This window comes from Heliangelus exortis, chromosome 2 (assembly GCF_036169615.1).
Source record: "Heliangelus exortis chromosome 2, bHelExo1.hap1, whole genome shotgun sequence".
Lineage (NCBI taxonomy): Eukaryota > Metazoa > Chordata > Aves > Apodiformes > Trochilidae > Heliangelus > Heliangelus exortis.
Genome location: NC_092423.1, coordinates 151,226,699 through 151,253,215, shown reverse-complemented (window position 1 = coordinate 151,253,215; position 26,517 = coordinate 151,226,699). Strand labels below are relative to the sequence as shown.

The 26,517-nt window shown below is 52.3% G+C and overlaps 1 protein-coding gene across 30 annotated transcripts in view; it reads left to right on the top strand.

Annotated features, from left to right (window-relative positions):
- The window catches only part of SCRIB (scribble planar cell polarity protein), a 110,558-nt gene that overhangs the window by 6,537 nt on the left and 77,504 nt on the right, over positions 1–26,517 (top strand). For all 30 annotated transcript variants that reach the window (XM_071738609.1, XM_071738602.1, XM_071738608.1 and 27 more), the window contains exons 2-10: positions 13,771–13,888; positions 14,066–14,144; positions 15,884–15,973; positions 16,595–16,651; positions 21,118–21,181; positions 22,302–22,376; positions 22,470–22,614; positions 23,917–24,035; positions 25,216–25,415. In XM_071738609.1, coding sequence (XP_071594710.1) covers positions 13,771–13,888; positions 14,066–14,144; positions 15,884–15,973; positions 16,595–16,651; positions 21,118–21,181; positions 22,302–22,376; positions 22,470–22,614; positions 23,917–24,035; positions 25,216–25,415 — 947 coding nt within the window. The remainder of the gene's footprint in view (positions 1–13,770; positions 13,889–14,065; positions 14,145–15,883; positions 15,974–16,594; positions 16,652–21,117; positions 21,182–22,301; positions 22,377–22,469; positions 22,615–23,916; positions 24,036–25,215; positions 25,416–26,517) is intronic.

Below are 26,517 nucleotides of genomic sequence, written 5' to 3'. Positions count from 1 at the left end.
TGTGTGGATCTCCAAAGGAGCTCAGGTCTTGGAGAAGGTTGAAGTGAGTGTAGCAGTGAGGTGGAAAGGCAAGGTGGGCAGCAGAGAGGTTTGGTGAAGCAAGGAGTTAATGAGGGTTTAGGTGACCTCCTGGCCTTGTGCTGCCTGGGCTGGTGGGAGGTGTCCCTGCCCATGCAGGGGGCTTGGATCATGATGATTCCTGAGGTCTCTTCTGACCCAAACCATTCTGTGATGATGATGATGATGATGATGATGATGGCCCAAGCAGTGCTGCTTCTGACCAAATCTTTTGCACTGTTTTTGTGCAATGCAGGGAGGTCGTCAGTGGGGGCACCTCCTCAGTCTTTCCCTGGGTTCAGCTGACCCAGTTCTTGTAAACCTTTGGATCCATCTCTGCTGTGTAACTGGTGATATCTTCCATGTCTTTGGGTGCACTGGCTGCTTGGAAGGAGTTTGCACCTTTGGGATTTCTCCTGTTCCTTGATGACAATTCCTGGCATGGGTTCACCTCCCCTTGCTGGTGTTCCAGGAGGCTCTGAGGAGTAAATGTGATATCCCAGTGGCCCTGCAGAGCTTCTGCTCCTTACCTGAGCTGCTCCCACCTCCAGGATCTCTCCTTGTTCCCTTTGGCTATGGTCTGAGTATCAGCCAGGAATGATCTAGGTGGTGTTTCACTGGTGGTTAGAGGTCAGGCAGAACTAGGTTAACCTCTCCAGGTCTCCTCTGAGCTCTTACCTGTGTTCCCCTGAACATTCCTGGGTTTCAGAGCCTTGTTGTGCCGTCTCTCTGGTAGAAACATGAGGTGGGGATGTGGTGGGTGGTGGGATCACTTAGTGCCTTGCAAGGGTCTCTGCAGCTTCAGCCTGCTCCTTGTCCCATTCCTGGTGCAGGGTATGAGCTGGTCCCCTGGGAGCTGCTTTGGCACCTTCCTCCTCTCTGTACTTTCCGTGTTCACCAGAGCTGTGTCTTCAGTGTCTACAAGTCTGCTTTGTGTCTCCTGCCACACTTAACTCTTCTCTAAGAGTTTTCCAGTCCCCCAGTTGTGGTTCCATGGACTGCAGAGTCTGTTGCAGGCTGAATGCCTTGCTCTGCACTAAACCTGACCTTCCCTGCCTTGCCCTCCCCTCCCAGGTGCAGGCTCAGTGCTTCTTGGGGTTTTTTGCTTGGCTTATGGTGCTTCTCAGTGCTGGAGATGTACATTGTTGTATAAACCTCTGGGTGATAGGGTTTCTGCCTCAAGAAAATACAGTCCTGTTTGAAACAATTAGAAGAGGTAATTGCATAACTCCTGACATTTCCCCCTGTTGCTGATATTTATGGCACTGCAGATAAGTAAATTACTTTTTTATAGTTGCTGGTGGCCTCTGGTCAGGAGATGGTTTAGAAGAGAACTAGATGGGTGGATCAGGCCCCTTTCTTATACAGGAGGAGGTCATTCCTGAGGTGCTGGGGTGCCAGGGGCTGGGTGGGAAGAGGAGAAATGGTACAACAGAGTAAGAGAGGGGGAGAGGTCTCTGGGTAGGACTTGGGATATGTTATGTTTTGCTTCTCCTGTAGCCAGGATGCTGTCCCATGAATTCATAGAATCATGGAGTGGTTTGGATTGAAAGGGATCTTAAAGCTCTTCCAGTGCCCCCCCTGCCATGGTCAGGGCATGGACCCCTCCCCCAGCCCAGGGTGCTCCAAGCCCCATCCAACCTTCAACACTGCCAGGGATGGGGCAGCCACAGCTTCTGGGGGCAACCTGGGCACCCAGGGGCTCAGCACCCTCACCCCAAACAATTTCTCCCTCCCTCCCTCCCTCCCTGCCCAAGATCTCCTCTCCATCTCCCCTCTCCCAGCTGCAAACCCTTCCCCCTGGGAGGCTCCCATCCCTCCAGGCCCTTGTCCCAAGTCCCTCCCCAGCTTTCCTGGAGCCCCTGCAATGATCTGGGTGATCCCAGGAGGTCTCTCCAGGTGAACTCTGGAAGATGCCTCTGATGTCTTCGGGGCTGCTTTCCTGAGACCTGGGACTGCTGCTCTGAGTAGAACCCCCCTCAGCAGTTTTTGGCAGGGGTGAGGTGTTAACTGTGGTGTCCTGATCTGATCCTGGCTCGGGGGGTTCTTTCCTGGGGCCCTGATCTGCTCTCTCATTTCAGTTTGGAGCAGAGGTCCCACTTGCTGCCCCGGCAGGGGAGCAGCTGCTGGCTCCAGCCCCAGAGGGGACCACATTCCTGGGAAGAGGCAGCTGGAGAGCCTTTGGCTTGGAGACAGCTTGCTTTGTCTCAGCTGGAATGTTTCTGGCACTCAACTGCTTTTATATATTTGAAAGACATTCCTCAGGGCCCAATAAGAGGGGTTAAAGAGTCAGAAATCTGTGCCAGGGCGGTCGGGCTCCTCCTGCCCCAGCCCTGGGTGTCTGGAGGGGACATGGAGCTGCCCCTCTTCAGTCTGCTCAGCACTTCTGTCCTGCTGGGAGATGCTGGGCACACCATGCAGCTCACAGTGTCTGGGATTGGAAGGAACCTCTGGAGATCACCCAGGCCAAGCCCCCTGCCAGAGCAGCTCACAGAGCTGTGGGTGGGTTTGGGAAATCTCCAGAGATGGAGACTCCATCATCTCCCTGGGCAGCCCGGGCCAGTAGTGCTCTGTCTTCTTAAAGTTCTTCCTGATATGTCAGTTGAACCTCTCTGTGTTCCAGTTTATGACCATCAATCCTTGTCAAATCACTGGACACGCTGGTCCCATCCCCCTGACACCCACCCTTCATCTCCTCCTTGCCACGGGTCTGCCTGGGGTGGGCTGGCAGGAGGAGACCCCCCCAGCTGAAGCAGAGGGATGGTGGCAGGAATGGCTGCAGTGCTTGGGGTTGAACCATCACACAGCACCAGCTGCTTGTCCTGGGACTCTGCTGGGTTGCTGCCTTTATGGGGTTTGTGGCCAGAAGAGGATAAACCCAGTTTAGTGTCTGTGGCAAAGGCTGCATGAGTGGAGAATGAAACACTGCTATAGCTGGGGTCAGATATTTGGGAAGATCCCAGTGGATGGGGCTGCATCTGCTCATTGCCTGTGGTCCTGTCCCACGCCTGCTCAGGTCAGTCATGGAATCATCACAGAATCCCAGAAAGGTTTGGATTGACCTCAAATCCCCCCCAGTGCCACCCCTGCCATGGTCAGGGACCCCTCCCCCAGCCCAGAGGGCTCCAAGCCCCATCCAACCTTCAACACTGCCAGGGATGGGGCAGCCACAGCTTCTGGGGGCAACCTGGGCACCCAGGGGCTCAGCACCCTCACCCCAAACAATTTCTCCCTCCCTTCCTCCCTCCCTGCCCAAGATCTCCTCTCCATCTCCCCTCTCCCAGCTGCAAACCCTTCCCCCTGGGAGGCTCCCATCCCTCCAGGCCCTTGTCCCAAGTCCCTCCCCAGCTTTCCTGGAGCCCCTTCAGGACCTGGAAGCTGCTCCAAGGTCTCCCCATTGCAGCCTTCTCTTCTCCAGCCTCAACACCCCCAACTCTCTCAGCCTGGCTCCAGAGCAGAGCTGCTCCAGCCCTCCCAGCAGCTCCAGGGCCTCCTCTGCACTGGTCCAACACCTCCAATCTAGATCTGCATCCCTGACCCTGCCACCCATCATGAGGCTTCTTGGGTCATTCTGGGACTGAAGTCCTTTCCCTCCCTCCCAGCCCCACTCAGCCCCTTCTGCAGATCTGGGGGTGTCAGTGTGGGGTGGCCCTGGCCTTTGGGGGTCCCATTTTGGGGATGGTTTTCTTTCCAGACCCACCCTCGGGGTTTTGTTGTTTCTGGGGAGCAGCACAGTTGAGTGTTAGCTCAGAGGGTTTGTTCTCAGCCTTTTATCCCTTGGCCTTCTTTTTTCCACCTCTTCTTTTTCCCTTTCCACCCTTCTTTTCCACCTGACTGGAGAAGTGAGGATGGGGAGGAGGCAGAGCTGTGCCAAGTGTTACTCTGCAGTACACAGAAGGCCCTTGGGGTTGTGTCCAGCCTCCCAGCACCCCTCTCAGGGCCCTGTGGTTCTCCAGGATAACCAAACAGCTCCATTAACCTTTTTTTTTCATGTCTTGGTGCTTTGCCATAGCCTCAGATACAAAAACATCAGTGGTTGAAGACTCAGAGTTGAGGTCTGGAGAAAGTAAAGTGCATCACTTCAGGGAGCTGAGGAAACAACTTTGTTGGAACCATGCTCATTGCAGAGAGGAGCATGGAACCTCCTTCAGATGTTTTCTAGGGCCTCTTAGAGACAAGAGTCTGGGCTTACAAGGGCCCTTTATTCCCTTTCTGTGTGTACACAAGCTGTGGGTGACTTTGGGGGGTTGTGGTGCTGCTCAGAGGGACCCTGACAGACTGGAGAAATGGGACAGTCAGGGTCTCGTGGACTTCAGCAACAGGAACTGCTCCTTTCTGCTCTGGGGAGGAATAACTTTGGGCACCAGGACAAGCAGGGGGCTGACCACCCAAAAAGCAGCTCTGCAGACACCAGGGTCCTGGTGGAACACAACTTGCACTGGTGCAAACACCCCTGGAGGACTGTGTCCAAGTGCTGGGTTCCTTAGTGGAGGGAAGACATGGATGTGCCAGGAGCACGTCCAGGGAAGGGACACAAAATAATTCAGAGCATCTGTGGTACAAGGAGAGGCAGAGAGAGGTGGGACCATTCAGCCTGGAGAAGATTCAGGAAGATTTTACCAATGTGTGTGTGATGTCAGGGAGTGATGGAGATGGAGCCTGACTCTTCTCAGTAGAGTCCAGTGGTAGGACAAGAGGTGGCAGCGAAATAGAGGAAATTCTGTTTCAACATAAGCAAACACTTGTTTGTTTTGACTGAGGGGGTGGTCAGACACTGGAACGTGTTGCCCAGTGAGGTTGCAGAATGTCCATCCTTGGAGATACTAAAAACCTGAGTGGACACAGCCCTGGGTGCCCTGTTGGAGCTGGCCCTGCTTTGAGCAGAGGTTGGACCAGCAGATCTTGAGAGGTCCTTTCCAACTTCAACTTTTCTGTGGTTCTGCTGGACCTGTCTCCATGGCTCAAATTGCCTTTTTGTTGAGCTGCTGTGTTGGGACATCTGCATCCCCCCACTCCATCCCCCCACTCCAACTCCCACTGTCCTGCTGTGTGCTCTTCTGGAGTTTTTACAGACTGGGTTGGGTTGGAAGGGACCTGAAATCCCCCCCAGTGCCACCCCTGCCATGGTCAGGGACCCCTCCCCCAGCCCAGGGGGCTCCAAGCCCCATCCAACCTTCAACACTGCCAGGGATGGGGCAGCCACAGCTTCTGGGGGCAACCAGGGGCTCAGCACCCTCACAGGAAACAATTTTTTCCTGATGTCTAACTTAAATGACCCCTCTTCAAGTTTTAAACCAGGCACTGGTTCTTCAGGTTTTGCAGACATTGGCTTTTCAGAAGCTGACTCTGCCTTCTTGTAGCTGGCAGCTCTGTGCTGGTGTCCATGGGCAGGGAGGAGCTGGGTGTGGAGGCCCTGGTGGCTCCATCCCCTCTCTGGAGGAGCAGGAGGTGGCCAATGCAGTCAGTCTGGGAGTGGGACAGAGTTCCTCAAGGAATGGGTTGCAGTCTCTGGGTTCTGCCTTCTCTTGGTGCTGGGCAGCACCAGCTCTGGTGCCACCCAACCTGCAGTGCTGGGAGCAGTTGTGACATGTTGAGGGGAGGGCAGAAGCTCACTCCTGACTCAGGTATTTCCTCCTCTCTGGGTTGGTTCTGCTTTCCCAGGCAGGAGCAAACCCTCGACCAGCTTTGGAGCCCTGAGCTGAGGGTCACAGTGCAGGCACCACGTGGGCTCAGTCCCATGGGATCAGGGACTTGGGTGCTTTTGGATCTCTCTGGGTGAGAAGCTCTGCAGAGTGGTGTTGGACATCTTGTGTCATCATCAAGACAGAATCACAGAATCATTTGGGTTGGAAAGGAGCTCTGAGATCATCAAATCCAACCCTTGATCCACTCCCCCCGTGGTTCCCAGCCCATGGCACTGAGTGCCACATCCAGGCTCTTTTGAAATATCTCCAGGGATGGAGAATCCACCCCTTCCCTGGGCAGCCCATTCCAATGTCTGATCACCCTCTCTGGAAAGAATTCCTTCCTAATAGCCAACCTAAACCTCCCCTGGCTGAGCTTCAGCTATTAGGATTCAGCTATCAGATATTAGGAAAAAATTATTGAGCCCATGGCCTCTTGTCTGACTGATACCTGTTTGGGAGCAGAGCCCAACCCCCCCTGGCTCCAACCTCCTTTCAGGGAGTTGTAGAGAGTGATGAGGTCTCCCCTGAGCCTCCTCTTCTCCAGCCTCAACACCCCCAGCTCCCTCAGCCCTTCCTCACAGGACTTGTGCTGGATCCCTTCCCAGCCTCCTTGCTCTTCTCTGGACCTGCTCCAGCACCTCAATCTCCTTCCTGAGCTGAGGGGCCCAGAACTGGACACAGGACTCAAGCTGTGGCCTCCCCAGGGCTGAGCACAGGGGCAGAATCCCTTCCCTGGACCTGCTGGCCACGCTGTTCCTGAGCCAGCCCAGGATGCCATTGGCCTTCTTGGCCACCTGGGCACACTGCTGGCTCCTCTTCAGCTTCCTGGCAATCCCAGGTCCCTTTCTGCCACTCTGTGCCCAGCCTGGAGCTCCCCATGGGGTTGTTGTGTTGAACCTCATCCCGTTGGGATCAGCCCAACTCTCCAGTCTGTCCAGGTCCCTCTGCAGAGCCCTCCTGCCTTCCAGCTGATCCACACTTCCCCCAGCTTACTGTCATCTGCAGATTTGCTAATTGTGGACTCAGCCCCCTCATCTAAATCATCAGTGAAGATACTGAACAGAACTGGGCCCAGCACTGATCCCTGGGGGACCCTCTGGGGATCCTCTCCTCTCCTCTCCTCTCCAGCAGTACCAGGGGCTCAGGGCTGTCTCTGTGCAGGTGTTTGGGTCCTTCAGCAGAAGGCAGAGGTGACCCTGCCAAGTGGAGCTGTGTTTGCTGCCACCAGTGTTTCTTGTTTTCATAACAGGCTGAGCCTGTTCCTGTTTCTCTGGATAACCTCAAACAAAACCACAGGGAGCTGTTTGGAAAGGTTCCTAGAGCAGAACTCACCTCACCAGGGAAGATGGGCGTTGTGTGGTCAGCATTGCTCTCTGCTTGGCTGCCTGGAGGATTTCCAATGGAAGCTGCTGTCTCCTTCCCTGTGCAGTGATGATGGCTCTGACCATCCCAGCAGAGATCCTGCTGAGTTCACCTGTGACTGTTCTTCTGGAAGATGAGTCCAGTGGCACTGGTCTGCATCAAGAGGTTCCTATTTAATTGCACTGGGGTTTCATCCTTTCCCAGCTCTGCCTGCACCATCATATTTCATTACTGGAGGGAGTCTGCTGAGCACCACTTGTTGTTTAGGCAGAAGTCTTTCCAGTTTAATTCATAGAATCATGGAGTGGTTTGGATTGAAAGGGATCTTAAAGCTCTTCCAGTGCCCCCCCTGCCATGGTCAGGGACCCCTTCCCCAGCCCAGGGGGCTCCAAGCCCCATCCAACCTTCAACACTGCCAGGGATGGGGCAGCCACAGCTTCTGGGGGCAACCTGGGCACCCAGGGGCTCAGCACCCTCACCCCAAACAATTTCTCCCTCCCTCCCTCCCTCCCTGCCCAAGATCTCCTCTCCATCTCCCCTCTCCCAGCTGCAAACCCTTCCCCCTGGGAGGCTCCCATCCCTCCAGGCCCTTGTCCCAAGTCCCTCCCCAGCTTTCCTGGAGCCCCTCCTGCAATGATCTGGATGTTCTTAGCAGTCTCCAAACTGCTGTGGTTTAATAGTGATAGATTTATCCCTGTGAAGGGTCTCCTAAAGGTCTGTTGTTTCTCCTCCATCGTTTACATTGGTTGCACAGCAATATTTGCCTGGCAACAGCAAAAAGGGACATTGGTGGCCTTTTATTTGGTTATGCAAATGAAACCATGATTTTGATTTAATGTCACCCTACTATTGTTGGCAGTGTTCTTTGTGTGCTGTGCCTGACCACCTCCTCTCCACTCTTCTTGTTGAATGCTGTGCTCAAACTGCTTTCTCCCAGGTCACCTCACCTCAACACCCAGTCCAAGGACAGCATCACCCATCTGCTGTGGGTACAGGAAAGGGTCTGTAGGGTGGACAGGCCAGGCCACAGGAATGGGACTTCTCCAAGTAATGTTCCTCAGGCATTGGAGCAGGTTGCCCAGGCAGGTGGTGGAGTCTCCATCTCTGGAGGTATTTGAAAAATGGGGTAGATGTGGCACTTTGGGTTTAGTGGTTAAGGAGGTGTAGGACTGATGGTTGGACCTGATGATCTTGAAGGTCCTTTCCAACCATGGTGATTCTGATTTTTCAGCCTGGAGACAACACTGCTCTGGAGGAACTTCACAGCAGCTTCCCAGGGTGAACAGAGGCTTCTGGAGGAGATGGAGCTTGGGGTGCTTGGGGGAGGACAAAGGTTTTATCAACCGTGTCCAGGGAAGCTTTTTCCACTGTGAGGATAATGCTGGAGAGGGACTCCTACAAGGGCCTGGAGTGATGGGACAAGGCGTGAGGGCTTTAAACTGGAAGAGAGGAGAAGGAGAGGAGATCTTGGTGATAAATTCTTTAATTTGAGGGTGCTGAGCCCCTGGTTGCCCCCCAGAAGCTGTGGCTGCCTCATCCCTGGCAGTGTTGAAGGTTGGATGGGGCTTGGAGCCCCCTGGGCTGGGGGAGGGGTCCCTGACTGTGGGTTGGATGAAATTTAGGTCCTTTCCAACCCAAACCATTCAGTGATTCTGTGATTAACTGCTTGCCCCAAGGGCCCAGGGGAATTTTGGATCCTTCATTGTTGGAGGTTTTGAAAGATTTGACTTGACCAAAGCCTGAGCAACCTGGGCTGACTTCCCAGCTGCCCCTCCTTGGAGACCTCCCAGGATTCCTTCCAACCTGAAATACTTCATCATCCTGCAGCAAAGGTCTGTGACATGCAAAGGATCAGAAGAACATTACATCACTGCCCCTTTTGGTTGAGCAATCCATGGATCTGGGTTGCCTTTTTTTTTATTTTTGTTTTATGGAAGTAATTTAGTTTTGTTTCAGGAATTAGGTAACTCTTGACTGATTTCTCATGCTTTCTTCTTTAGAGGGGCTGCTGGATGGGGCTTTTTCAGCTGAAAACAGTCTGCAGAGCCTGTGCTGCACCTTCTCCTGTCTTTTTTTGCAATGCTGTGACTTTGTGAAGCGTTTTGTATCTTTTAGCTTGCAGTGCTTTAGGGTCTATGAGACATTTCACTGGTTTTCAGCCACTTGCTGCACTGGTGAGAGCAATGACCTGGGCATTTCCAAGCTGTTTGATTGCAGTTGTTCTGCCCTGGGTGGTGTAAGAATTGATGTCCCCTGAATCATGTTTGGCAGACAGCTTTGTAGTTGTTTTCATCCTGTAGCCATTCACATCTTTTAAAAGTAGAATAACTTTGTAATAAATTCTTAGTATCTGAAAAACCTAGGTCATGCAGATTTGGTGATTTATTTATTTTTCTTTTTTTTTTTTTTTAATATTCAGAAAACCTTGAAGTCATGTATGCTTCAGTTCAAGAGATGTTCAGCAGAGTCACTAAATTTGTGACTTTTTTTCTTTGTAGCTGTATGAAACAAGGTTAACATTGGTTAGAAAAAGGGATAATTGCCAGTCTCCAAAGAGGTGTTTGCTGAACTTGTCACTTTTAGTTCCAGTAACAATGTTAGAATTAATTTGTTCTCCATTTCCAGAGTCATAAATGAATCCCAGAATGTCTGAGGTTGGAAGGGAGCTTGGAGATCCTCTCCCCCAAGCTCCTCACCATGCCCAGGGACACCTCTCATCCAGCCCAGGTTGCTCCAAGCCTCCTCCAACCTGGGCTTGAACCCCTCCAGGGAGGGGGCAGCCACAGCTTCTCTGGGCAATCTGTTCCAGAGTCTCAGCACCCTCCTGCTGAAGAACTTCTTCCTAAGCTCCAGGCTCAGCCTCTTCTCCTTCAGTTGGAAACCATCTCCCCGTGTCCTGTCACTGGACACTCTGATGAAAAGTCCCTCTGCAGCCTTCCTGGAGGTTCCCTTCAGGGACTGGGGGGCAGCTCTAAGGTCCCCCTGGAGTCTTCTCTTCTCCAGGCTGAACAATCCCAGCTCCTCAGCCTCTCCTGGGAGCAGAGCTGCTCCATCCAGCCCCTGGATCATCTTTGTGGCCTCCTCTGGACTGGTTCCAACAGATCTCTGTCCTTCTGCTGCTGGGGACCCCAGAGCTGGGTGCAGTGTTCTTGGTGGGGTGAATCTCTGGTGGGTCCTGGCTCTGGAAATCTCTGTTGGGCTTTGAAGTCCCCGGTGCCTGCGTGCAGCCCTGTCAGTCCTGAGCACATCAGGTGCTGTGGTTTACATCATTTTAACTGTGATCAGGACAAGAACAAACTTCGGGAACAGAGAAGGGAAAATGCAGACTGGTTGGTGTGTTTACTGACACTGTCCTCTTGGTAAGAGGTTTATGGTGAGGAGTAATGGTTGGTACCCAGCAATTACCCTGAAGCTTTTTCTGTCCAGAGGAGCGGTGGTGGCTCCCTTAGAGCCTGCTTAACTTCCTTTATTTTTGCAAATATAAAGCCTTAATTCCCACCCAGGAATGCTGTCATTCCGTGTTTGTAGTTTTTTTCTTTTGTCACCCCCACTGATGACTCAGTGGGGGGTCTGGTCTTGTCTGGTCTGAGGTTTTCTCACAAGAAAATAGTTAATTCCAGTCTGGCTTAACTGAGTCTTCAGAAGTGGGATGCACTAATCCTCTTGTCTTGCTGTTTGCTAAATGGAAATCTGTGCCCAGGTCTGCTGGTAGCCTGCCCAGGGGGGTTGGGAGGTTGTTGGTTGCCCTTTCTCCCTAAAAAAAAAAAAAAAAAAAAAAAAAAGTAGCATAGAAAGTGAGGTATTTTGGAAGATTTTATTTAGTATAATTCTCCCTGAAGCAAAGTGAAGTGATAGGAAGAGTTGTGAGGTTGTGACAATAGCCTCCTGCCCAGGGTAGGACTCACCTGTGGGCAAAGCTGCCCTTGGGCCCCCATGGATCATGAGCTCTGGACCCTCTGTTGTGCCCTCCCCATACACCTTGCAGTGTTACACACAGTCTGAGTTTACTCCACTGGGCTCTCAAAGTGTATTTTGAGAGCACATGTTGTAGGCAGCCCTGCTGGAAGGGTGGGTGGGCTGTGGATCTCCTGTCCCCTGTGTTGTTTTGCAGCCTGGAGGAGGTCAGCACAATGTCGTGCTTGGAATTTCCTTGCAATCTAAAATTAGGAGGAGGCTCTAGGAAACAATAGCAAATCATATCTCTGGACCTCCTGCTCTGGCTTGAACCTTTGTTGTCATTTTGACTTTCACCTACTTCCTTTTTTTTTTACTGAAGTGATTTGCATTAGATAAACTGCAGTGGGAAGAACGTTTGCTGTGCAGCTGCAGGAGGAACTTTCATTCCCCCTGTGGTTTTTCACTCATTTTACTGCTCACAGCCCCAAACCTCCTGAGCTCCAGAAGAGTTTGGATGGTGCTCAGGTACACGATGTGATCCTGGGGGTGCCCTGCTCAGGAGTTGGACTCCAGGACCCTGAGGGGTCCCTTCCAACTCAGCACTTCTATGATTTTTATGGCTTAGCAGCCTCATTTGCTGGGTCCCTGTGGATTCATCTCCCCAGGTCCGTGGACTTGTGCACCTTCAGGTTCTTTGGATGGTTGTGGGTAACCTCCTCAAAACTCATTTTCTGCAGAGGCCCAACAGTGTTTGTTTTCCCCAGGCACTCCTGAGACCATCCAGGAAATGGAGCAAACACCAGAGCTTTGCTTTCCATCCTGTCCTGTATCCTATGGCCAACAATAGTTCCAGATTTTTCTGTTGATAACTGTAGGAGGTTGTGTTTAGTAAACTGCTGAGGGGCTGTTGATGTCTAGAAAGAGTATGATTGATGAATCTTGTAATTTTCCATTTATAGCTGCTGTAATTAACTGCTGAGAGGAGGGAGGAAGAGGCTGGATGTAATCAGACCAGGAAACCTCCAGAGACCCTTCCAGTCAACAGTTCTATGACTGTGTTGTTTCTAGAAAAGAGTTTTCTTTCTTTAAATCTTCATTACTTGGCACAAAGGCTCTCCCCATCACTCCTGTCCTGACAAGATGTTTATATTTACTAAAATAATTTGCACTTCCTTGTTCTTTTTAACAATCTTTAGACCACCAGTTTACTAAGGCACAAGGTCTTTGAAAAAGGGACAGAAGTTCTGAATAAAAACAAACGAAAATTTAAAAGGGTTAAGGTTGTGGTATGCACTGTCCCCATCTGTAAGGTCCCGTTTTAGGGTCGTGCATGCAAAATCTGAAGAATGTTGGCAGAGAATGGGCATGGAGAATGATTCTGCAACCTGAAAGCAAACCTTTCCCTTGTGGGTATAGAGCTAAACCAGAGTGCAGCTGCCCAGGGAAGGGCTGGACACAGGACACACAAAATGGGACACGACACAGGCAGGAGGGGTGTCCCAGGAAAGGTTTGAGTCACCAGTTTGAGATGCTGTGAATCAATGCCTCATAAGAGCACAACCCCCCCAGGCAGTGCTGCCCCAAGGCTTGGGGAAGAGTGGCTGGAGAGCTGCCTGGCAGAACAGGACCCTGGGGACTGAGTGACTGCCCCAGTGTGCCCAGCTGGCCAGTGGCATTCTGGCTTGTGTCAGAAGTGGTGAGGCTAGTGAGAGTGGGGTTGGTCAGAAGACAGGACAGGGGGAAATGGCCTCAAGTTGTGTCAGGGAGGTTTAGGTTGGACATGGGGAGAAACTTCCTTACAGAAAGGGCTGTTGAGCACTGGAAGAGGCTCTCCAGGGAGGTGGTTGAGTCTCCATTCCTGAATGTGTTTGAAAATTGCTGGATGTGGTGCTTGTAGATATGGTTTAGTTGTAGGATGTCAAAAATAGGGTAATAGGGTCAGGATGAGGCTGAACTCAATGATCTTGAAGGTCTTTTCCAGTCTGAGCAATTCTGGGCTTCTATGATTAAGCTGTACTGTGCAGCAGATGTGTGACAGCAGGGACAGGGCTTGGGGCTGGAAGTTCCCTCCTCTTTCTCCTTTGCTGGCTTCTCTGGACCAGACTCAGAAACACCATCGTGTGTTAGGAACATCCATTTGGCATCCTACAATGGAGGGAGAAGAGAAGGCTGCAATGGGGAGACCTTGGAGCAGCTTCCAGGTCCTGAAGGGGCTCCAGGAAAGCTGGGGAGGGACTTGGGACAAGGGCCTGGAGGGATGGGAGCCTCCCAGGGGGAAGGGTTTGCAGCTGGGAGAGGGGAGATGGAGAGGAGATCTTGGGCAGGGAGGGAGGGAGGGAGAAATTGTTTGGGGTGAGGGTGCTGAGCCCCTGGGTGCCCAGGTTGCCCCCAGAAGCTGTGGCTGCCCCATCCCTGGCAGTGTTGAAGGTTGGATGGGGCTTGGAGCCCCCTGGGCTGGGGGAGGGGTCCCTGACCATGGCAGGGGTGGCACTGGGGGGGATTTATTTCTAGGAGCAGTGCAGTAATGGAGATGTTAAATGAATCATCAAGTTAAGCTCATTAAATGCCTTTCTTCTCTCATCCTCATCTCTTGTAGACCTTAACTGGTGTTCTGGTCTGTGCTGGCTCTGCACTTCAGGGACCTCTCCAGGACAGAGGTTATGAGAAAAGGCATTTGTCACCAGGGATGCTCAGCTTTGTCCTGAGGTTAGAAGATGGGTTTCCCTCAGCACTGCTGCTGACCCAGTTTTGCTCTCTGCTCTTGCAGCCCTTCTTCAGGCTCCTGAACCTGCGGAAGTTGGGTCTGAGTGACAATGAAATCCAGAGGCTTCCTCCTGAGGTTGCCAACTTCATGCAGCTGGTGGAACTGGACATCTCCCGTAATGGTAAGGGCCCAGCACAGCCCTCCCTCCCTTGCTGTGGGGCTGGAAGGGGGGTGCCTGTTCACAGGCCTGCAGAGTGATCTCTCCTGGCTCCTGAGCTGTGAAAATACGTGTCAGATGGGCACCACTACCTGGTCACCCTTTTTTCAACTCTATGCTTCTTTTCTTGTGTCTTTCCAGACATTCCAGAAATTCCTGAAAGCATCAAATTCTGCAAATCCCTGGAAATCGCAGACTTCAGTGGGAATCCTCTCTCCAGGTAGGAAGGCACATGCAACCCTTCTGTCCAGATGAGAAGGAGAGCTGAAGTTCTTCATCCTCCTTAGCTTTTCCTGGGCTTCATCTTGTGATTGTCTTCCCTGAAAGTCAAGGCCTAGGATCTCTTTGTCTTTGCCAAGACCTGCAGATGTCTCCTCTCCTGACAGATGGAAAACTTGGCAGAGGGAAGAGCTGACAGGACCTGAGGGAATGGATGGAAGCTTCACCAGGGGAGGTTTAGGATGGATGTTAGGAAATATTTTTTCACTGAGAGGGTTGTCAGGCATTGGGATGGCCCAGGACCGTGGTGGAGTCCCCATCCCTGGAGGCATTTAAAAGGTGTTTGGACCTGGTCCTTAAGGACATGGTTTAGTAGCTGACTGTGGTGTTGGTCAGAGGTTGGACTGATGATCTTGAAGGTCTCTTCCAACCTGAACATTCTGTGATTCTGTAGGGCCTGTGGCTTGCAGAGCCTTTTGTTGTCACTGGTGGGAATGGTGGGGACTCCTGTCCTCTTGGAACAAGTTGGTTACTCCCTCCCAACCCCTTCACCCTGGTGCAGAAAGTAGAATGGATGTGGCCAGGAGTAGAGAAAGGGCTGGGTGCTGTCCTCTGCTCTCTGCCAGTCCTTTTTTTCTCTTTTATTTAGAACTGAGCATCACCATCCTTTGGCCTGTGTGCTTGGGTGGTTTCCCTGACAGCTCAGTGCCAGAGCTGTGCCCCAGAACAGCCCCAGAACAGCACTCCCTGCCTTGTCTCTTCAGTTTTCAGTCTCTGCAGCTCCTCATCCATCATGTTTTGGGGATCCAAGCCTGGCTCCTCTGCTCTGATGGTCCCGATGGTCCATGTTTCCAGGCACTGGTGTCTACAGGGTTCTGTAGGTCCAGCCTGACCCCAGGTGCCTCCTGCCCTTTCTGCTCTGGGGCAAGTGCTCCTCAAATCACATTTTAAACAGATTAAACTCTGCTTCCCTCTTGTAGTGCCAGACCCTGCCAGAACAGGACCAGCTTTTCAGTGCCTGAGAATCCCTCTGCCACAGAAGAGCACTGCTACTCTAGAAGTGATTTAGTGATTTTTCCAGAGTCCTTTTATTTTTTTTTTGGCCCTAAACTGTAAGATGTGCCCTGGGAGCAGTTGGTCAGGGAAGCTCCAGGATCAGCCTGGGAACACCAAAAGGTTTCTCCTTTTCATGGGTCTTCCTCTGTTCTATTGCATCTTGGAGATCTTATGGTGAAACTCCTTGGTCCCAGGGAATGCTGCAGTGTCACAGAAAGCTACAATGGTTTGGGTTGAAAGGGACCTTAAATCCCACCCAGTCCCAACCCAACCCATGGTCAGGGACCCCTCCCCCAGCCCAGGGGGCTCCAAGCCCCATCCAACCTTCAACACTGCCAGGGATGGGGCAGCCACAGCCTCTGGGGGCAACCTGTTTCATCTGCAGAAATATCCTTAGCAGGGTGTTTGGATCACTTGGTAGCAATCCCAGCTTCCAAGGTTCAGTGGTCACGTGGCATCCTTTGGTCTGGGATTTGTGCTGGAGTCCTGCAGAGCCAGGGGGGAGCTTGGAAACCAGGTGTATCCTGGACCAGGAGCCAGGGTCCCACTTGGTTCCTGCTCTTCTCCTTTCCACATGCTGATACCAGTTGGGATAAAACTGCCTTTTGGGGGATGGAAGTGAGGAATTTAGGGCTTGTTTTGTGCACAGCATCATTGGTGTTCTGTTCTGTCATGCTTCCACAGGCTTCCAGAGGGCTTCACTCAGCTTCGCAGCCTGGGACACTTGGCCTTGAATGATGTGTCCTTGCAGAGCCTCCCCAATGACATTGGGAAGTGAGTATGGCCCTGTCCTCAGCATGGGGAGGTGTGGTGGGGACACCAGCAGGACCTGGAGGAGCAGAACCACGCCTGTTACAGCTCTGATGAGCATTACACATTAAAGAACTTCTATAAACCATTTCCTTTCCTGCTGTTGGCAGCTTCTCCTCCTCTGTGGTCTGTGGCTCAGGCAAGGAGTGCATCCAGGCTCCTCAAATCCTGGTTTTCCTTATTTTGTGAGTGCCCATTTGCCCCTTTCCAAACCAGTGTCATCTGCCTGATGATGTTGGAATTATCTTGTCTGCTGGCAGATAGCCCAGGCTTTGCCCATGGGGTGCAGTGCCCCTCCCTTGAGATTTTATTTATTTGGGCAATCCTGGAGGTGCTGCCATGGTTCCTTGTCCTGAGTTTGGGCACAGTGTTGTTTCCCCATGATTCTGCAGTCAGCAGTCACCTCCACTGACATCACTAAAGAACCCCTTTGGGTTTTGTTTTCCCCACCATCTCCATCCACGGGGCCACACTCAGGGATTCCTGCAGGCCATGAGGAGTGGGCCCCAGGGAAGGGATCTGAGCACCTCCTTGTATCCCTGCAGCTCAGTCAGTCTGGCTCTCTCACTCCCTTTTCTCTTGCAGTTTGGCAAACCTGGTGACTTTGGAGCTCCGTGAGAACCTGCTGAAGACTCTCCCCACGTGAGTGTCTGTCTGGTGGCTTCAGGAGTCTCCTGCCTGATTGATCCCCTTCATTCCTCAGGGATTTGCTCTTTCTGTAGTACAGGCCCTAGCACTTTGCTTGGGAGGGCTCCAGGCTTTGCATAAATTAGCTGCATCTTGGTGGATTTCTGTAAATTGGGGTAAGGAGGGGGAGAGGTGGCACTGGGAAAGGATGCTCAGAGTCTGTACTCAGCCTCTGTGTCAGGATTGGGTTGGAACAGCCAGAGCTCCACAGCAAAGCTGCTGAAACATTGAGAACAAATTTTCCTGGAGAGGTGGAGGAGATGATGGATTGTTTTGGAAATAGAAAAATGTGTTGATGTGGGTACAGGGAGAGCAGGGAAGTTCATCATTTGAGGGGCAGCAGAATACAGCTGTTTAGGTATTTTGCTTTTGACATCTTTGTTTTCTGGAGTATCCCTTTGGGTAGTTCTGGTTGAGCAGTTTGTGGGAATGGGTGGGATAATGGGCTTCCCCACAGCAGTCAGAAGATAAACCAGCAGGGGAGACAAGGGAATTCTGCTTCAGTGCTTCAGCAGGTTAGGGACAGGAAAGAATTCCTGGTAGAGGACTTGGTTGGTACAACTGCTGCTGTCAGGTAGATGGGGTGTGGAGAACTGACAAGTCTGTACATTAATCTCTGATTTGGAGCCCATGGGAGTTCCTGGTTGAGTTTTCTAACCTACATTAGCTCTCTCAGCTTGTTTTCTGCCTGCTTACCCATCCAAGTGATGAGTCCCCCAGTCTACCTTGAATATATGTCTGAAGGGGTTCCACCTGACTTCTTTCTGACTAGCAGTGTGGTTTGGGGCCACACAGACCCCTCCATGAGTGTGTGAAGCATGCCACTATTGTCACCTCAGTCCCCTCTAACTGTTCATGGCAAGTATTTGGTTTGGCTGCCTGTACCTCCCCCCCCCCTTTGCTCCTCTGCTTTATTTAAAAAAGAGCAAAGGAGGCACCTGATGGTAGTGTTCAAGCAAGGCTTTGAGACTCTAAACAATTAGGGCTTTAGTCTTGCTGCCTCTGTGTTGGCCAAGCCTCCCCCCCCTGAGATGTTGCTTTGACTCAGGAGTGTGCTCTTCCTGATGGTTATTTTCCTCTGGGACCTGCAGGGACAGCCTTGGTGTGACATCAGGTGCACCTGCTTGTAGAATTCATGTGTCAGTTTTGACACAGAGGACAAGGACACTTTTCAAAAAGGAGCTGAAAGAGTCTGCACTGCTCAGTTTTCACAGTGTAGAAGCACAGTTCAAATTAACACTGTCACCTTATCTCTGATGCCAAAGTCTCTGGACCCTTTTCTGCAGAGATGCTGTCAGCACTCACACCCTGTCATGGGAAGGTGATGCTGAGAGAGCAGCTGAGATGGCCCCACAGGGAATATAGCCACAAGGGAGAACGTGAGAGCCAAAGCTCCTTCTGCCAGGCTGAGAACAGGCAAGCAGGAGAAGCTTGGGTCCAGGTGTTGGGACCCACTGCTGTCTGTTCCATGTGTTCTTTGTGTTCATACAGACAGGTGCCTGCACTGTGATACACCATATAAATGAAGAGGTGCAATAGCTCCATCCAAAGTTGGGCTTTCAAACTGCAGTGAAGAATGGTCCCAATGGCTTTTCATCATCTAGGAACCAGCAAGTATCTGGAGTTTGAGAATTCAGTCTGTCACCAAACCCATATGGTTTCTGGGGAGACCTCTCATGCCCAGTGCTCCATCGTTTCCCTGTGTTAGATCTGTATGCCATCCAGCAAGATACTTGTAGCATGCTCTGAGGTTTTCTCTGAAAGATAAGTCCAGGCTTGATACTCATTCTGCAGTGCAATTCCAGCTTCTTTTCATTTCCCCCCAGTTCCCTAAATTCTACTTTTGTATGATTTCCAAAAGTAGAAAGAGGATCTTGAAGGCCAAGGCAATATTTATCAGATCTGTCAGTCAAATATGGGATTGAAATCAATGGCCAAAGAAATTTTTCAGTGGTACTGTCAGGTACTCTACCCAGGTCTGAAGCTCTGGTACCTAGTCTGGTTGCAAATTGTGCCCCAAAATGGCTCTAAACCAAGTCCATGTGATCTTCCCAAAGAGTAGAATGACATTGGAATGGGTGCTGCTTTCAGCTTTCAAGGTCACCAAGCCCAGCAGGTCGATGGGCTTCAATACTCCAGGTTTGTGATGCATCAGTGTCCTTTGGATTTTTGTTGTTGCTGAGCTGCTTAAAGGATCCAGCTTGCAATGACCTTGTCAAAATGTAATGTCATTGGTTATTCTTCTGCTGTCAGCTGAGTTCTGAACCAATTTGTCTTGTACAGGTCATTATCAGTCCTCATCTCTCCCACACAGATGGGATGATGCTTGCTAGGAATTTGGGGAGGATGGGTCTGGTTGGTGTATTCTTGTGGAATACACCATTTTATCTTACCCCTGTCTTGTAGAATTTCAAGGGTGGCTACAAACAAGATGGAGATGCCCTTTTTAGAAGGGGTTACATGGAAAAGAGGATGGGTGCTGGGTAAAAGTCACTCCAGAGGAGGAGGTTCTGACCTGTACACAAGAGGAATGAACATTTTTGAAAAGAAGAACAATCCACCTCTGGAGTAATCTCCCCAGTTGCTGTGGTTGGAAAAGATCTTCAAGATCATGGAGTCCAACCATTACCTAACACTGACAGGTCCTCAGCTAACCCACATCCCTCACCATTGTGTCTTAAATGCCTCTAGTCACCTCTAGGATGGTGACTCCACCACTGCCCATGACCTCTTGTCCTGTCACTTGTAACTTCATTGGGTAGACCTGGGTTTTGCCAGGAAAGGTTGGAGGAGATGGCTGAGGTCCCTTCCAGCCTGGGTTTCTATGGATAGTGGAGGATGATCTGTACTGAGGCATTTGGCAAGACCTTATGCATCACCTTCCACAACTTGCTTGTCCCTGTTTGGAGAATTCAACCCATGAAGGTGCTTCACCCTTCAGAGAAGTCAAAGAAGAGATGTACAGGCACAGCAAGAGATGTAAAGGCACAGCAGAATCCTGTTGGTGATCCTGTTGTTAAACCTTTGCTCAGTTTAATCATGGAATCACAGGAGGTCAGGGTGGAAGGGACCTCAAGGCCCATCTGTTCCAACCCTTCTCATGTTATTATTGATGTGAGATGTCTCAGCACCCTGTCAAGATGAGACTTCAAACATTCCAGAGTGAGGGAACCCACCCCTTTCCCTGGGAGAGCATTCCAACCTCTGACTGTCCTCATGGGGAAACATTTTCCTCTTGTGTCCAAAGGGAATCTCCTCGGGAGCACCTTGTGCCCATTGCCCCTTGTCTTCTCCATGGGACTCCTTGTCCATAGGGAGTCTCCACCTCATTTGTAGCCCCCTTTAACTACTCAAAATCCACCACATCTCAAAATCCACCACAGTGTGAGGTAAGAATGTGCTTTTCCTCTGGAACCCAAATATCTTTGCAGCCTGTCCCAAGCAGGACAGATTTCTTCCAGTGCTTCCTCCCAGATTTGCAGGCCCAGTGTCCGTAGCTTGGATGGTGTTGAGCTCTGTAGTTGTTTCTAGAGAAACACAGGGATTTCTGTGTCCGGGCAGAGCTGTTGAAGTGACCAGAGAGAACTGAAACCCCTGGTGGGGAAGTGGCCAGGGTTGAGCTGGCAGTTCTGCCCCAGAGTGAAAGACCAGACAGCAACCCCTGGCTGGGACAGCAGGACCTGGTGGTGGAGGACAGCGAGCTGAGGACACAGAGCACCTGGGCCTCGTCAGAAGGACTGAATTCCATGGGGTTGCAGCCTTCAGCCTTAGGTTGTGGTGTGTTTGGGTGCTCAGGGCACATCCTTGGACCCAGCAGTGTTGCAGGCTTTGCTTCCCATGTGGGCTTCTCACAGTATCTTGCCTAGTGAGCTTCTTGTCTGTACGTCTTGACCTCTTCTGAGACATCGTGCCAGTGTTGTCTTTCCCTTCCTCTGAAGCAGCATGAGCATCCCCTCTGGGGAAACTGAGGCTGTTGAATTTGTCATTCCTGCCCCTCCCTGCAAGCTGTGCTCCCCTTGCCTCCCAAGTGTGTCTTGTCCTCTGCTGTCCTCCATCCTTGCTACAAACATGGGCAGCAACGTTCAGGTGTGCCTTGTTGTTCATCGTGTTTTTGCTCAAAGAATATTTTCTGGTGGGAGGGGGAGAAGGCAAATTGGTGACAGAATGGCAGCTGGGCCCCTGGGGGACTGCTGGTGCTACTGAGCCCAGTTCCCTGGTGCAGATGGTCTGGCTGGGGAAGGGTAGCAGCTCCCCAAACTGCTTGGTTTAGAGGGACTGTGAAGAAGGTCAGGATTGCCCCACTTGGTTCAGGAGGTATCAAGAACTCTGTAATGTGTCAGATGTGTGTCCCAGGTGCTAACCTTCCCTTTGTTCTTTCTCTCTTGTTCTCTCTCCTCCTCTCTGCTCCCTGTGTCTTGCAGTTCACTCTCCTTCCTTGTCAAGTTAGAGCAGTTGGATCTTGGTGGCAATGACCTGGAAGTCCTGGTAGGTGAGGGATGGTGGGGAGGGACTGGGGGGGGTTGGTAGGGGCAGAACCTTCCCCTGTGCCTCTGGGGAAGCAAATGGGTTTTGATCTGAAATGCAAACAAACAGACCCACAGGTCCCTTGGGAAGAGTCTGATCTGCCCACCATGGCCTCAGTCATCCTTCCCAGCATTGTGTTCTCTTCATGTCTCCTGCTGTCCTCATGCACACCTTGCTCTGCTCTTTCCAAGCCCTTTTTGCTCTGGGATGTTGGATTCTTGCCATCTGGCTGCCTGAGGAGCTTTGCTTTCCAGTGAGACTCTCTGGGAATGCCTTTCCCTGCTGTGTTGCACAGCTCCCAGCTGCTGCTTTTCACTTCTGCTGGGCCAAGTTTCTGCCTTTCTCCTTTCTGATTTATCTGCTGCAAAGTGCAGGAGATCATTCCGTGGTGTTCCTGGCAGTGAGGTCAGCCAAGCATGGACCCTCTGGATGGGTGCCCATGGGGGGCTCTGGGTGTAAGTGTGCTGAGAGCCAGTGCACAGGCTTGAAGTTCAGCTTCTCTTGGCATCCAGGGACATCAGTGATGCTCTTTTAATTTTGCAGCTATGGATTCAGCTGCTACTGACTCCTACTCATGATGTTCTGGAATGCTTCTTGGCAGACACCCATCTCAGCTGGGAGGCAAAGGAGTCTGTGCAGCTTGCTGTGCCCCAGTTGGACTGCTCTCCAGTGGGGCAGTAGCTCCAAACCCTCCTCTGATGGCTGCTCCATCACCTTGAGTTGGACAGTGTTAGCCAAATGTTTGGTTTCATCTCCCAGAGGAGGAAGAGGAGAAAGAATCTTTTCTTCCATAAGGCCAGACTTCCCAAAACTTTGGTTGGTTCTTGCCTTGCCTGCTCCCAGATGGTCCTTGCTGTTGTTTTCCATGGTTCCATGCTGGGACTTTCTGCAGCCCCTGTGTCCTCCCAGACACTTCCAGTGCTGGGACACACCAACACCAAACGTTTGGGGAATGCTTCCAGGAGGGCTGAGAGCAATATCAACACCCAGCTTGGCAGAGGGGTGGAGTGCTTCCTGCCATCCTAGAGCAGCTTCTCCCCTCTGGAAGGGACTGATGCCTTTCCTGTCCTCTCCCTTGCAGCCAGACACTCTGGGAGCCCTTCCCAACCTGCGTGAGCTTTGGTTGGACCGGAACCAGCTCTCAGCTCTGCCTCCGGTGAGTACCTGCTCCTCAGGCCCAGGGATTCCCCACTTCCCTCCCTTCCTCACCTTGCTCCTCCAAGCCCCACTGTCTCCTTTCTGATCCTAGGAGCTGGGCAACCTCCGCCGCTTGGTCTGTCTGGATGTGTCAGAGAACAAGCTGGAGCAGCTGCCCAACGAGGTCAGTGGGCTGGTGGCACTGACTGACTTACTGCTGTCACAGAACCTCTTGGAATGCATTCCAGATGGGATTGGTGAGTCTTGTGGGATGGGAGGCAGGGATCATGGAATCCTTTGGGTGGGAAAAGAGCTTTTAAGATCAAGTCCAGCACTTCCCAGGCCACCTCCACCCCCATGTCCCTCATCCCCACATCCCCAGGGTCTGAAACCCCTCCAGGGATGATGGGGACTCCAGCCCTGCCCTGGGCAGCCTGGGCCAGGCCCTGACAACCCTTTCCAGGGAGAAATTCTTCCCCAGCTCCAACCTAAACCTCCCCTGGCACCACTTGAGTTGTGCCAAAAGTTCCTCTTGGCCCATCCCTTGTTCCTTGGGAGCAGAGCCCGACCCCCCCTGGCTCCAACCTCCTCTCAGGCGGTTGCAGAGAGCCAGAAGGTCTCCCCTCAGCCTCCTCTGCTCCAGGATCAACACCCCCAGGGCCCTCAGCTGCTCCTCACAACTTCTCCAGACCCTTCTCCTTCTGCTCCAGGCCCTTCCCCACCTCCATTCCCTTCTCTGGACACCCCCAGCCCCTCCAGGGCCCTTTTCTCACCCAAAACTGACCCCAGGGCTCCAGGTGTGGGGGGACAATCCCTGCCCTGCTCCTGCTGGCCACCCCAGTGCTGACACCAGCCAGGATGCTGGTGGCCACCTTGGCCACCTGGGCACATGCTGGCTCACATCCAGATGCTCTCAGCCACCTCCCCAGGTCCTTTTTTCCTCTGGACACTTTCCAGCTGCTCTGCCCTAAGCCTGGAGCTTTGCCTGGGATTGGTGTCACCCATGGGCAGTCAGCCTTGTTACACCTTGGCCCACGGATCCCTCCTGTCCAGAACCCTCTGTAGAACCTCACCCCATGGACCCAACCTGTCCAGAACCCTCTGCAGAACCTCACCCCATGGATTCCCTCTTGTCCAGGTTCTTCTGTAGATCCTTCCTGCCCTCAGACAGATCAACACTCCCACCCAACTTGGTGTCATCTGCAAAGTGACTGAGGGTGCTCTTGCTCCCCTTGCCCAGATCACTGATATTAAAGGATGAGCCCTGGGGAACACCACTGGTGATCAGCCACCAGTTGGATGTAACTCTCTTCACCACAACCCTTGGGCTCAGCCATCCAGACAGTTTTTTGCCCAGGCAAAGATCTCTCAGAGCATGGCAGAAGGTGTTAGTGCTGGAGGGACGTGGTGACAGGAGTTGAGTGCAGGAGCAGTTGGAAGGAAGGGAGAGCCTGTGGTGTTGGGACAGCTCATCCCTGCTGGGATGATCCCTGCTGGGATGGGCACAGGGAGTGCTGCTGCCTCTGGCACAGCTCACACCTCACTTGTTCCCTGGCCAGGTCAGCTGAAGCAGCTCTCCATCCTCAAGGTGGACCAGAATCGGCTGACAGAGGTGACAGAGTCGATTGGGGACTGTGAAAATCTGTCAGAACTCATCCTGACAGAGAACATGCTGACAGTAAGTACAGCAGAGCCTCAGCTCTGGGCTTCAGGGAGCTTTTCCCACCTCCTGCCCAGTTCCCGGGTCTGCTCCAGCTCTCTGCCTTCTTTCACCTAGTTCACAGGCTTCTGAGAAGAGACAGGTGGAAGCTTTCTCCCACTGTTTTTTTTCTGAAAAATTCTCTGGGATAGTTATAGGGTGCTGCCTCTAGAATAAACAGCCCTGAAGGACATCCCCTCTGATGGGAGCAAGACTGCACCTAAAGCTGAGCTTGGCCAGGAGCCATGGACTATCTTGGTATTCTTTACACTGGGAAAAGACCTCTAAGATCACCACATCCAACTGTCAGCATCCTTCCCCCAAGAAAATCTAAATACCAATATCTCTACCACCCACAGAGCATGTCCTGGAGTGCCTCATCTATGTAGTTATTAAATACTTTTAAATACTTTAAATACTATCATAGAGTCCTAGAATGCTGAGGGTTGGAAGGGCCTCTGGAGATGCTGGAGTCCAAGCCCTGGCACAGCAGGATCAGCCAGGGCAGCCCAGACAGGAACACATCCAGGGGGGGTTTGGAAGGCAGCAGAGAAGGAGAGGAACCTCATCTGGAGGTTGGGGGGGTTCAGGAGGGGTTTGGAAGGCAGCAGAGAAGGAGAGGAACCTCATCTGGAGGTTGGGGGGGTTCAGGAGGGGCTTGGAAGGCAGCAGAGAAGGAGAGGAACCTCATCTGGAGGTTGGGGGGGTTCAGGAGGGGTTTGGAAGGCAGCAGAGAAGGAGAGGAACCTCATCTGGAGGTTGGGGGGGTTCAGGAGGGGTTTGGAAGGCAGCAGAGAAGGAGAGGAACCTCATCTGGAGGTTGGGGGGGTTCAGGAGGGGTTTGGGAGGCAGCAGAGAAGGAGACTCCACAACCTCTCTGGGCAGCCTGGGCCAGGGCTCCCTCAGCCTCACAGCAAAGAAGTTTCTCCTCACCTGGAGCTGGAACTTCCCATCTTCCAGCTTCAACCCATTCTTCCTTGGCCTGGGCACCACCCAAGTTGTGTGTGAGGAGGAAATGTGTCCTCAGTTGTGGTGACATCAGAGCTGTGCCTCTTGGGACAGGACTCAGCTTTTTTCCCCCAGATGGAGGCCTTTAGACCTTTTTTTGGTACCTTTCTCCTACTGCTCTCACCTCTTGCCACTGTCATCTCCTTCCCAGGCCTTACCCAAGTCCCTTGGCAAGCTGGCCAAGCTGACCAACCTCAACGTGGACCGGAACCGTCTGACATCCCTTCCAGCTGAGATCGGGGGCTGTGCCAACCTCAACGTCCTCTCCCTGCGTGACAACCGCCTGGCCCTGCTCCCACCAGAGCTCTCCAACACCACTGAGCTCCACGTCCTGGATGTGGCTGGGAACAGGTCAGCAGCCTGCTGGGAGTGTTCCTCTGCTGGGAATGTTCTGCTGGGAATGATCCTCTACTGGAATGTTCCTCTGATGGGAATGTTCCTCTGATGGGAATGTTCTTCTGGTGGGAATGTTCCTCTGCTGGGAATGTTCTGCTGGGAATGTTCTGGTGGGAATGATCCTCTACTGAAATGTTCCTCTGATGGGAATGTTCTTCTGGTGGGAATGTTCTTCTGATGGGAATGTTCTGGTGAGAATGTTCTGGTGGCCATGTTCCTCTGGTGGGAATGTTCTGGTGGCCATGTTCCTCTGGTGGGAATGTTCTGGTGGCCACGTTCCTCTGGAGGCTGCTGGGAAGGAGCACCCTTCCTTGAGCAGTGTGGGCTGCACCCTGGTGTGTTTTGGGAGATGTTGGGTGTAACCCCAAGAAATGCTGCAGGCTTGGGGAAGAGGGGCTGGAAAGCAGCCCCATGGAGAAAGGTCTGGGAATACTCATGGACATGAAGCAGCAGTGTACCCAGTTGGCCAAGAAGGCCAGTGGCTTCCTGGCCTGGATCAGGAACTGTGTCCAGCAGGAGGAGGGAAGTGATGGTGCCCCTGGTGTGGCCACAGCATGAGGATTGGGTTCAGTTCTGGGCACTACAGTCTAAGAAAGACATTGAGGTCCTGGAGTGTGTCCAGAGCAGAGCTCTGAGGGTCTGGAGGGTCTATGAGGAGTGAGTGAGGGAACTGGGGTTACTGGGTCTGCAGAAGAGGAGGCTCAGGGGAGATCTTATTGCTCTCCATGGGTCTGGAGAGGCAGTGTTGGTCCCTTCTCCCAAGGGACCAGTGGTAAGATGAGAGGAAATGGGTTGGAGCTGTGCCAGGGGAGGCTGAGGTTGGATATTAGGAAAAATTTCTGTCCTGAAAGAGTGGTGAGGGGTTGGGATGGGTGCCCAGGGAGGTGGTGGAGTCACCATCCCTGGAGGGGTTGAAGAAGTGTTGGGATGTGGAGCTTCAGGAGATGGCTGAGTGGTTGTGGTGGTTGGGTTGTGGTTGGATCCAGTGATCCTGGAGTTCTTTTCCAGCCCTTATGATTCCTTGTTGGATCTGTGCTGATCCCAGGGTCTGCAGTTT